The sequence below is a fragment of the Pan paniscus genome, chromosome 4, assembly GCF_029289425.2.
Source record: "Pan paniscus chromosome 4, NHGRI_mPanPan1-v2.0_pri, whole genome shotgun sequence".
In the NCBI taxonomy this organism is placed as follows: domain Eukaryota; kingdom Metazoa; phylum Chordata; class Mammalia; order Primates; family Hominidae; genus Pan; species Pan paniscus.
The window spans coordinates 14,100,478-14,113,634 of NC_073253.2; the positions used below are offsets into that span (position 1 = coordinate 14,100,478).

General features: G+C 36.0%; 1 protein-coding gene across 1 annotated transcript in view; it reads right to left on the reverse strand.

Annotated features, from left to right (window-relative positions):
• Window positions 1–13,157, reverse strand: part of DNAH5 (dynein axonemal heavy chain 5) — a 332,345-nt gene that overhangs the window by 186,295 nt on the left and 132,893 nt on the right. The window contains exons 20-23 of the mRNA XM_008975442.5: window positions 11,605–11,795; window positions 11,429–11,516; window positions 5,383–5,516; window positions 270–471 (exon numbers count right to left, since the gene is read on the reverse strand). Coding sequence (XP_008973690.3) covers window positions 270–471; window positions 5,383–5,516; window positions 11,429–11,516; window positions 11,605–11,795 — 615 coding nt within the window. The remainder of the gene's footprint in view (window positions 1–269; window positions 472–5,382; window positions 5,517–11,428; window positions 11,517–11,604; window positions 11,796–13,157) is intronic.

Genomic DNA, 13,157 nt, shown 5'->3' on the forward strand with positions numbered 1-13,157 from the left:
AGGGTAAATTTTAATTCAAAATATAACAGACATCTCCTTTCTCTGACTTAGCCTTTTTTTCAAGGTTTAGCAGCAAAGTGTGCAAAATAGTCCAGAATCAATAATTATGCAGAAGAAAATTTTTTTAAAATCTACAAATTGGTCTTAAAGCTTGAGGCCCATAAAGTCAATCTTCAAGACAGGTAGAACTCTCTGGAATACTAATCTAGGTAAAGAGACAGAACAATACTGGCTAATTTATATAGCTATATGAAAGAAAATGAACCAACCTGTGTACAGAGCAATGGAACCCACACAGATATATTCAGGCTCAGCATTAATTTCCTGCTCTAGGTTTTGGAAATAGAGAATCTGGGACTCAAATTCAGAAAGCAAGGGGCTCTGCGTAATAAATGTCTTAATGGCTTCTTCTTTTCCCTTTTGCCAAATGTGATTGTAGCGTTTGAAGCAATCCATGGATGTAATAACTTCCTGAATGCAAATAACAGATTTATGTTAAGAAGGAAGAATCTGAAAGGCACGATGATATAACTGAATATTTGCCAACTGCTGGTGGTTCCTATGGATTTATTAAAATGTTTAGTGAACTGTGTGATTATCTGGAAATGCCAAAGAACTGGGACTATATACAATAGTGTGGACAGTAGCCCAGGGCTAGTAACAGTTTCACTGTTATCGTCCCTAGCTAAACGGGAGAGGAGCAGTTTCTAGAAACTAGAAGACAGTTCTTGAAGATCCTGTGGACAGGGCCCTCTTGGTTGGAGCTGGGCCTTAGATCAAAAACCACAGCTCAAGGTCACACTACAGGGAAGGTGCTATGAAAAATATACTCTGAGGTCATTCTCCTCTTTCCCCCCTCCCCTCAGATCTCCTCCAAGATTCTTCATTGACTGAACCCACTGGAAGCCTCAATGGGAATCTACTGACATGTTGCCTAAGGTCAGATAGATGGAGGGAATGGAGATTAGATCTTAGGGGCATGAAGGACAAACAGAACATAGCGAGCATCACTTCAATGAGAGATTGCCTGGAATCACATAAAATGTATAATTCATATAACTAGAATTGACATCTGAACAATACTACATCTAACCAACCAGGAACACAGTGCATGTTTCCATATCTTGTCATCTTTTTCAAAAATTCCTTAAGTTTTAGCGTAATCTTCATAGAGACCCCAGATACTTCTTATTATACATGTTTCTAGGTATTTTTCAATGCTGTTGTCATTGTAAACAAGATATTTTACACTATTATTATAACTGGCTATGAATGGCTTATACATTTTTTAAAATTTATTTGTAAATCAACAGTCTAGTTTGCTAACCAAGTATGCATCTGTAAAGATGAAATGACTCTCTGGCAATTGGTAAATAGGGGACAGTGCTGACATAATGCAGAGGTCATGTTTTCAAATGCTATTTTTCCCAGCAAAACAAATGCTACTGCTTTGTACCAGCTAAAGCAGCAAGTCACAGAGGAGTACAGTCCTGTGTGCCACTCCCCCTCCATCACTTCTTCCTTTTGGATTGATTTGGCTACCACCTGTCTTAAGAATATCTTTGCATATTGTTCTCACTCATAAGTTAGTGCTAAAAAAAAAGTGTTTGCATGGACATACAGAGCAGAATGATAGATAATAGAGACTCAGAAGAGTCAGATTTCTCATCAACTTCAGAAGGGAGGGCTATGAGAAATTCGCCAATAGATACAATGTACATTATTTGGGTGATGGATACCCTAAAATCCCTGACTTGGCCACTATGCAATCTATGCATACAGCACAATTGCACATGTATCCCATAAATTTGTACAAATAAAAATAGATAAATAAATAAATACCAATCAAAGCAGAAAGAACAACAAAGAAAGAATGTTCTTTGCAGAGTTTGGCCTGATTTTTGTAGAGTTTATCTTTGCTTCTATGCCTCCACAATCTCTTCCTTTTCCCACTTCTACCAAGCTTCTTTCATCTTTTATAGTAAAGTTCTGTAATTACTATAGTGTTATTAAATATGTGAATATTTCACTAAGATTGTTACTGTTACTATTTTACTATGATTATTATTGTTTTATTTATTACCCTGGTTACAAATTGCCTAGATTTTGTGTCTGCCTCAATCTTGTTTTTCTCATCATCCCTATTATTTAATATTAAATATGCAACTTCTCAAAACAGGATGATTTTCAGGAACATGTTTATTGTATTCTATGAAAAATTCATATAATTATCTTTCCATTGGTGACTAACTTAACTCTTGTTGGGCCACAATTTCTTTTTTAGATTAGCCTCTTGGATTTACTTGGCAGACAATTGTATCAACTACAAATAATTAAAATTTTGTCTTTTTTTATTTAATTACTATTTATTTATTTATTTATTTTTGTAGAGACAAGATCTCACTGTGTTACCCAAGCTGGTCTCAAACTCCTGGCTTCAAGTGATCCTCTCATCTCGGCCTCCTAAAGTGCTGAGATTACAAACATGAGCCACGGCGCCTAGCCAAAAAATTTGTCTCTTCATTTCTAATTCCTTTGTGAATCAAGTATTTCCACTGCCTTATATTATGATTTCAGAGTTACATGTGCATGAAAAACAAATTTAGCTGATAAAGAATAAACAATGCAATTATCTGAAATAACTGAGCATTACAGGATTCTAAATGGTCTGATTATTTTAAGTAAATTGCACCAATCTGCACCAAACCAAGAAGCAGTTCCACTCCAACTCCCCACATACAGCTAAAATGTCCCTCCGAGCCTCAGGTTTAATGGATGTTGATACTTCCCATCCATTAAAATGCAGAAAGCTAAACCTATCACTGCCTATCCCAACCACAAATGATTCGTTTGCATGAACTGAAGTGTTGACATGCAGACCAAGAATGCATTGCAACAGCATGTAGACATATTCACATATGTATGATGGTTTGAAGAATTAATTACAGATTATTGAAGATTCCCAGAAATGGATAGAAGATCCAGAATCCGGAGCTCTCTCACCACCCAAGCTTACAATATTAAGAATATACCCTAACTAAACATGTTGGAGGGTATTCTTTTAAAGTGTCTGTCTTTATTAAATTGGAACTTTTTCACATGAAGGTAACCTAGACCTTGAAAGGAAAATGACCTCAGTAGGAAAATTAGATGAACTACATATGTAGAGTTGTTCTGATTATGTAACCAAGGTTATTTTGATTGTTTGGTCCAGCTCAACGTTTCTATATTTTTTTTTTCGAGACAAAGTCCCGCTCTGTCACCCAGGCTAGAGTGCAGTGGCACCATCTCAGCTCACTGCAACCTCTGCCTTCTAGATTCAGGCAAATCTTATGCCTCAGCCTAATGAGTAGCTGGGATTATAGACATCTGCCACCATGCCTAGCTAATTTTTGTGTTTTTAGTGGAAACAGAGTTTTACCATGTTGGCCAGGCTGGTCTCAAACTCCCAGCCTCAAGTGATCCCCCGCCTTGGCCTCTCAAAGTGCTGACATTGCAGACATGGGCCACTATATCCAGCCTCAGCTCATCTTTTTAAGCCAGGTTGTGTTAGAAGTTGATGACCAACCTATGGGCGTGCTAAAGGCAGGTTAGGTTTACATTCTAATCCAATCAGCTATAGCAACAGGAAAGGGGCAGGGATCATAGGACTTTCTGTGGTTGAGGCAGAATCATTCAGAAAGGTCTATGGCTGTGGAGGGCTGGCTATATCTAATACTATGACTAAGTGTACATATATTCTCCCAGAAACAATTTGGCTATCCTATAAATCTGGAATAAGTTCTTCAAGTTGTTATAAATGCCAACCTTTTCTACTGTTTTAAGGAAAACTAATATCTGAGCATTTCCTTCATATAAAGTAAAAGCAAATGCAATAAAAGTGACACAGAGGCCGGGCACGGTGGCTCACGACTGTAATCCCAGCACTTTGGGAGGCCAAGGCAGGTGGATCACCTGAGGTCACGAGTTTGAGACCAGCTTGACCAACATGGTAAAACCCTGTCTCTACTAAAAATACAAAATTAGCCCAGTGTGGTGGTGCATGCCTCTAATCCCAGCTACTCAGGAGGCTGAGACAGGAGAATCACTTGAACCTGGGATGCGGAGGTTGCAGTGAGCCAAGATTGCACCATTGCACTCCAGCCTAGGCAGCAAGAGTGAAACTCCTTCAAAAAAAAAAAAAAAGACACAGAGATAAGTATTTTGTGGCCAGCACTGTATGTTAACTATGATTTCTTCCTCTTAGATTTTCATAATAGTGGTTGATCATACTAGAGAAACTAGTGGATCTTATTGCTGATTTATTTTCTTTTATTTTCTAGGAATACTGAGACACTTGAAAATATTTCTGAATGTTTATTGTTATCATGGAATACTTTGCTTATCATTCAGTATAGAGCTTAATAATCTAAGTACTAGATAAATATTTATTGAGTTACCTGAATACTGTCTCTAGGGGAAAATTAAATACAGGACCTTCAATATATTAAGAAAGGAAAATTAAAAGTCCATAAATGCAAAAGATTTCCAGTTCCCTTGGGAACACATTAAAACTAAACTTAATAATATTTCCTCACATTGTTACAGCAATGGTAGCTTTTCAGAGTGCTTTCAAATGAACGTAACTGATTGTATCAAAACTGAGTAATAGAAAAAATGCACTTACTGAGCAACAACTATTCCTTAAACACTGGGAAACATTATTAATAAGTCAACAAGTCTTACTGGTCATGTGAATTAGAAGAGTTTTTTAAAAAATAAAAGAAGATTTCAGGGTTTTAAATCTTTTTGTCTGTAAAATAGATTTGCATGAACAAAAAAGGGGAAGTTGAGAGGAGAGTATGTTGAAAGAAAAAATTGCCTTGAATGTACATTCATGTCCAGTTCAAGTTTGTATCGATAGTACTAATATCTTCTTTATTCTCAGTTTCATCTAATTTCTATGTGGCAATATAAATAAATTTTTATCTGATATTTTATAACATTTGCCTGACTACTCAAATATGAAAAAATGACTACAAACCTTATTCTATTTCAAATATGTTAGTATCACTGGTTCTTTGAAGGTGAATTATAACAACAGTCTGACTTGTAGTTTGGAACATATTAGATTTTTTTAAGTTAGATTCATTTGTATTAAAAGAAGATATTAAAAGCATTAAACAAAACACAATATGAGAGTAGGAATAATTTTCTTTCACCTTGCAATCTAGAATGAAAGATCTTCAGTTAGACAAACATTTGCTGAGCACACACAAGATGCTCCCTGAAAGCACAGTGTGTGAGACCCAGGCTACATACAGGACAACTTTGTGATGTTCACCTTCACACAAGTGCATGTTGCAAAGCAAAAGGTCCGGCTGCCAGACCCTCTTGACATACCTTTTTGGTGGAGTTGATAATTGTGCTAAGCACAGAAACTAATTTTACAATCTCTTTGTTTTCAGAAACATTCTTATAATAGTTCTTGGTTTGCACGGGAATGGGTAAATTTACAGATGCTATCTCCAAGGTATCTAAAAAGAAAAAAAGAAGAGAAAACTTTACACTACTCACACAAGAATGTACTTTCAGGAGATGAGGATATTTCTGTGATAGTAAAGCAAGGACTTCTGAAAATCTTCTCCTTTATAAAAACAATGAAAATAATGGAAAGAGTTGTCAATGTCAACTTTTCAGGACTCTGTAAATTAATCAAAGCTTGCAATAATCCAAAAAGTGTTTATTCAAGAACAATGCTAAATCTTGGTAACAACAGCAAGTTTTGTGGTGTTTTGACTTGCTCTAGTCCCACTGCCGCTCTCTGGCTATAGGGTAGCCTTGAAAAACAGCAGCCTTACAACCATTATCACTGGAGGAAAAAAACCTACCAGTAGCCTAGCAGTCCCTGGAAGGGCCAGCCTGGGCTTGGAGCTCCTTACGGAGCTCCATAGAATTCTCACTCTTTGAGCTGTCTGGGAGCTCCCTGGAAAAGCCCTGTTCAAATAGTTTATTTTTATTTGACCTGACTCAGAGCTCTCTGAGAAAAAAAGTCCTATCCTCATGGCATTTGTCAAAAGACTATCAGCAACAATTGCTTAACTTCACAGCTACCTGAGGCAATGATATTAGTTGGGGGCAAATAAGAGGTTGGCCAAAAAAGTTAAAAATCTGGGAAAGGAGAAGAATGAAATCAGCAACATGGCTGAATAAGAATATCCTGGCTCTCCCTCCACCCATGGACACACCCAATACACATCTATTCTCAGATCAATTCCATCTGAGAGAAAGTCAGAGACCAGTGGAGAGACTCCTGCTTATGTTATAACCAAACACATATCCGCATCAAAGGGCAGGAAAAATGGAGACACACTTGGACATGGATCCTGCCCCAGGCACTGAACCAGAGAATTGGGAAAGGAATCTGCAACACACAGTTTCTCTCTGTGGAAAATGAGGCTTTGGACCTCACATGTATCACCATAACTCTTAAGGTTCCCCATGGTTTGGCTCTTAATTCACCAATTCTGAGAGTGGAGAGGATTAGACACACAAGAGTCTCTCTAGTCCACAAGAAAAAAGTGATGGCTTTACACAGGCATGAAGCACTTACAGAGGCTTCATTCTGTGGAAGTTGTGCAGAGATGGGGCTTTAAAACTATGGCCCCTTGTTTCTCTCTCACATCAAGTGCCCCAACATTTACAGCTTCCACCCAAGGGACTACATTCTAAAACTCCTATCTCTGGGAGCAGACGGGACTGGCATTTGTGTGTCTCTCTAGACCACAGGAAGAAGCGGCCATTTAATATGAGCACACAAGCACTTCAACAGGCTTTATCCCCCAGGAGCAGTGCAGAGAAGGGGCTTAAAAAACACAGTCTTCTGTTTCTGTCCAGAAGGGGTTAATGCTATGCACTGAGTGCCCCAACTTCTGCAGCCACCTCCCAAAGGACTCAATCCTAAACCTCTTAGCTACGTGAAGAAAGGGCATTAGGCATATGTGAATTTCCCCAGATCACAAAACAGAAAGGAAGTTTAAATGGACATGGAAACACTACCAGGGGCTACACCCCCTCAGAACAAGGCAGAAAAGGATCAAGAATGTGCAGCTTCCATTTTCTTTCTGGGAAGGGGCTTCTGGCACCCCCCCCCCCCACCTAGTGTCTACTTGATGGCCTGGCTTCTAGAAACTGTACATCAGAGAGCTAATGAGGCAAACAAACAGGAGCCCTCCAGCAGCTGGAGCCACAGCTGAGCACTTCATGAGTGTTCCCTCTGGCTCCCCTAGTGATAAGCCTAGGCCTAGCCATTCTTTCTGGAAGGAGCTACGACACGCACCAAGTGCCATAACTTCTATAGCTCCTACCCAAAGGATTGTCTCTTTAATGATCTAGCTAGCTCTGGGAGTCAGTGGGTCTTTGCACTTTTGAGTAGCCAGAGACCATGGAAAACAACGAGGTGGATGTACAATGGGCCAACTTCCATCAGTTATCTCGCCAGAATCAGAGGATGCAGCCTGAACATGATGGCAGGCATTTGCCACAGATCCTCTCTCTGGCTTAATGCAGAGAACTGAAGATAAATGCCTGTGCTCAGCTTCACTGTGAAGACAGAAAAAATTGGAGCATGCATTCAACACTCCAACATTTCCAGCTACATCTAGAGAATCTAGCTCCTACCTTACCAGTCTTAGGGGTACTGACAGGACATATCATATCTGAACCTCCAGGGTAGGGGGGACAAAAAATAGAGACAGCAGTCTGGACAAACACTAAGATTAGAGAGGCATCTTGAAATCTCTGGGTAGTCAAAATAGTGAGATCCTCCCACATGAGGTCAGTCTGACAAGACTGAAAGAGGTAGCTGTCTTTTATAATACACAGAAACCAACACAGAGGGTCAAAGAAAATGAACAAAAACAGGGAAATACAGTTCAAATAAAATAACCAAATAAATCTCCAGAAACTGCTCTGAGTGAAGTGGACATATGTGATTTATCTGACAGGGAATTCAAAATACAGATGCTCCTTGACCTATGATGAAGTTACATCCCAATAAATCCATCATAAGTCAAAAATATCCTAAGTCAATAGTGCACTTAATACCCTAGTAAGCCTATTGTAAAGTTAAAAATCTGTAAGTCAAACTATTCTAAGTACAGATGCTCTTTGACTTACTATAAAGTTACTTCCTGATAACCCCATTATAAAGTCAAAAAAAATGTGAAGCCAAACCATTGTAAGTCAGGGACCATCTGTAATATTCATAAAGATCCTCACCAATATCAAGAGAGAAATGCAAAAACAAACTGAGAACTTCAACAAAGACAGAAAGTATAAAAAAGCACCAAACAGCAAACAAAAAACTGAAGAATGCTGTAACTGAACACAAAAATTTAATAGTTTCCACAGAAGACTAGATCAAGCAGAAGTAGAAAAAAAACAGTGAATTCAAAGAGAGGTCACTGAAAATCATCCAATCTGAGGAGCAAAAAATAAAAAGAATGAAAAAGAATGAAGATATCTTAACAGACTTATGAGACACCATCAAGAGGAACAACTTATGAATTATTGGCTTGCCAGAAAGAGAAAAGAAAGACAGAGGAAACATACTCAGAGAAATAATGGCAAAAACTTCCAAGCCTGGGGGAGGAAATCGAAAGCCAGCTCCAGGAAGCCCAAAGGACATTAAATAAGATTAATTCAAAAACACTCACACCAAGACACATTATAATCAAATTGTCAATAGCTAAAGATAAAGAGTGTTGAAAGTAGCAAGGGAAAAGTGTTTCATTGTATGTAAGGGAACACTCATAAGACTATCAGTAGATTTCTTAGCAGAAGCCTTGCAGGTTAGAAGGGAGTGAAGTGATATATTCAAAATACTGAAAGAAAATAACTGCTAAGAATACTATATCAAGCAATTCTATCTTTCAAAAACAAAGGGATGGTATAAACTTTCTCATACAAACAAAAGCTGAGAGAGTTTATCACCACAAGACCCACCTTACAGGAAATGCTAAATGGAGATTAAGCTGAAGGAAGAAGACACTTATTGGTAACATGAAAACATATGAAAATATAATACCTCACTCATAAAAGTAAGTATATTGGCAAATCCAAAACACTCTAATACTGTAATGGTGGTGGGTAAATCATTAATATTTCCAGTAAAAAAGTTAAGAGGCAAAACTACTAAAAACAACTAGAGCTACACAAATTTATTAAGGGATACAAATTATAAAAAGATGTAAAATGTGACACCAAAAACTTAAAATGTATGAGGTGGGGAGTAAAAGTATAGAATTTGTATATGCAATCAAAACTATGTTGTTACCAACTTAAAATAGCCTATAATTAGTATAAGATGTTTTATGTAAGCCTCAGGGTAAACATAAAGCAAAAGGCCATAAGAGATACATAAAAGAAAAAAAAAGATATCACTAGAGAAAGCTATCAAACCACAAAGGAAGAAATAAACAAAGGGTCTACAAAACAACCAGAAAACAATTAACAAAAAGGCAAGAGTAAGTCTGTACCTATCAACAATTACTTTGAATGTAAATGTATTAAATACTCCAATCAAAAGGCATAGAGTGGCCAAATGAACTAAAAGACCACAAAAAAGACCCAACTGCATGCTGCTTACAAGAGACTCATTCCACCTTAAAGTTCACTCACAGATTGAAAGTGAAGGGATGAAAAAATAAAGTTCATATAAATGAAAAAACAAAATAGACTTCACATCAAAAAGTGTAAAAAGAGACAAAGATCATCATATAATAAAAAGGGAATAAATTCTTCAAAATTATATTATAATCGTAAATACATACACACCCAACATTGGAGCATATAACTATATAAAGTAAATATTAAGAGATCTGAAGAGAGACACAGACTAGAACACAATAATAGTAGGGGATTTTAGTACCTTACTTTCATCACTGAACAGATCATCTAAACAGAAAATCAATAAAGAAATATTAGACTTGAACTACACTTTAGACCAAATATACCTAACAGACAGAATATTCCATCTAACAGAACAGCATACACATTCTTCTCGAGTGCACACAGAACATTCTCTCTATGGTAGATCATATGTTAGACACAAAACGAGTCTTAACAAACTTAAGATCAAATTACAACAAATTTGATCTTATAACAAATTATAACAAATTTTCCAAACCAATCGTATGAAACTAGAAATCAATCAGGAAAAAAATCAAACAGGAAAAACCATGCAAATGTTTTAAATATGTGAAAATAAAACAATATGCTTCTGAAAAAAACTTCTCAAATCAGATCAAAGAAGTAATTAGATGACAAATTTTAAAATATCCTGAGACAAATGAGAATGGAAACATGACATATCAAAATTTATTGGATGCAGCAAAAGCAGTTCTAAGAGGAAACGGTATAGCAAAATAAACAGCTAAGTCAAAAAAGGAGAGAGATCTCAAATACATAACCTAAAATTACAACTCAAAGAACTAGAAAAAGGAGAACAGACAAGCCCAAAGTTAGCAGAAGGGAGGAAATAAAGACCAGAGCATAAACAAATGAAATAGAAACTAGAAAAACAATAGAAAAGATCAACAAAACAAAAAGTTGGTTTTCTGAAAAGCTACACAAAATTGACAAATCCTTAGCTAGACTAAGTAAAAAAGAGGACTCAAGTAAATAAAATCACAAATGAAAGGAGATATTACTACTGATAACCCAAAAATACAAATTATCATGAGAATGCTAAGAACAATTTTGTGCCAACCTAGAAGAAATGAATAAATTCCTAGAAACATATAATTAAACTACCAAGATGGAATCAAGAAGAAATTGAAAATCTGAACAGACCAATAGTAAGAAAAGAAGATCAAATCAGTAATTTAAAGTCTACAATCAAAAAAAGCCTACCACCAGATGGTTGCATAGCTAAATTCTACCAAACATTTAAAGAACTAATACCAATATTTATCTAGCACTTCAAAAAATTAAAGAGAAGGGAATACTTCCAAACTCACTTTACAAGGCCAGCATTACCCCGACACCAAAGCTAGACACATACACTACAATTTAAAAAAAAAAAAAAATACAGGCCAATATCACTGGTGGACATAAATGCAAAAATTCTCAACAAAATCCTAGCAAATTATATTCAACAGTGCATTAAAAGATCATTCATCATGATTAAGTGAAATTTATCCCCTGGATGCAAGATTGGTTCAATATATGCAAATCAATAAATGTGATCCACCATATTAACAGAAGTCAACTAAAATGGTGATATTAAAATACGTGGACCTTGATATTTTATCAACTTCAAATTGGCTCATAGATTAATATTCTGATGTAAAATAAATTGAGAATTACATGGAGGGGTTAAAAAACATTTAAGCTCAATGAATGTTGATTTACAATGCCTCTTTTAAAAGACTAAAAGAACATTTACCTTGAAGTTCATTTTCTCCCATTTCAACATCAGAATCACTGTCTTCATTACTCTGCAAAGCAGCCATTTTTCTTTCTTGTATCTTTTTCTACAATGTAAAAGGATATTTTTCAGCTCTGTCCTATCTGTAAAAGAAGTGGTTTCCATATGAAACCATTTCTGCACCCCATACCCACCTTGGACAGCAGTTCACTGCTCCACTGTCTGACCCCCTTAGGGACACTGATGATGCACTCCACGGCTTTGTTCAGGGTCTGCTGTACATCTTCCAGGGCAGGGGCCATGACGATGTTGGGAATGGCCAGAGTGACGCTTGCCCGGAAAATGGGCAGACTGTTCTGCTTCATGTTAGAGGCACTGTTACTGTCTGAGTTAACCCAAAACAAGGAAGAATTCACATTTTTAATACAAAATAAGATTTGCTTCCTTTGTAACCATAAAAATTAAAACAATACATAATAGGTATAAAATCTAATAAATATTTGTTGAATGAATGAGTCAATTAAAACTAATGGAGGATCTAGTATTGCTCAATATAACAAAGCAGTTCAGGGGAACCCAAGGCATTTTTTGCTGTTTACAGCTTCTTGGAATACTCTCCACAATGAAACCCACTGTGTGGGATCAGGCTAAATTATAAACACTTCTCTAAAATATTAAAGATGATTCTTCCAAATAACAGGATGCCAACAAATTAGCTAAATGTAGCTAAGTAAGCCAGGAATGAAGAACAAGACTATCAGCATAAGCCAAAGTTAGAACAAATAACCACTTTGGAATTTCAGATAAATCATAGGCCTTTCCTACCATGGTGTGTAAAATCCACATGTGAAGCAGTTAAAAAAATGGAAAAGAAATAAAGTGTAATTCGCCATTCATACTGAAGGAGATTTTAAGGTTGAACATAGGTATAGGTTTGTAGATACAGACATGTATGTATATGTGTCTGTGTATCATGCATAACTTTATGTAGTTGCAAATATCTGTAATAGAAAAGCTGGGAAATAATTGGGATTGAATATTTAGCCTATCAGCCAACATTTATTAAGTTCTAATAATAACGCTGTGTCAAAGAAAAGAACTATCCTCCATCCTGAATGAAGTAAAACATAATAAGCCATGGCACCAAACAAAAAAAAAAATCTTTCAGAGTTTCCACTTTTATTTACCCACTTTTAATTAAATATTGAAGATGCTTTCCTTTAAATGTCAATATTCAAAATATATTTTAAAAATTTATTATCCTATTATTTCAGTTTTCATTAATTACTATTATTTGTTTTCTTTTTACCATTTTTAACTTAAAATTTAATTTCAGGATGCCTCTAGATTTGACAGATTTTTGTGGCCCACCTGAGAAATACAACACCTATTTCTGAACTGTGCCGAGGAAAAGATGATGCTATTGAAAATGAGGAAACCACCTGGAAAGTACTAAATTAGCATAAAAATAGTAAAATACATATATATCCTTTGAAGAGTGTGACACTAGTAAGATGTTTCCACTTTGTAAGACTGGCTAACAAACTTAATGATTTAACAATGAAAGAATTGTTTCCATACAACTTCCTTTAAAGTATGTATTTTTTTCTTTCACCAATTAAAATAATTTTATATTTTTTCATCTTATTACAAAAAGATTAAACGTACTACCAATTTTCATGTTATTAACAAAAACTTAAGCAAACTAACCTCCCTGTGCTGTGCTCTAGTTCTCTGATTTAACATG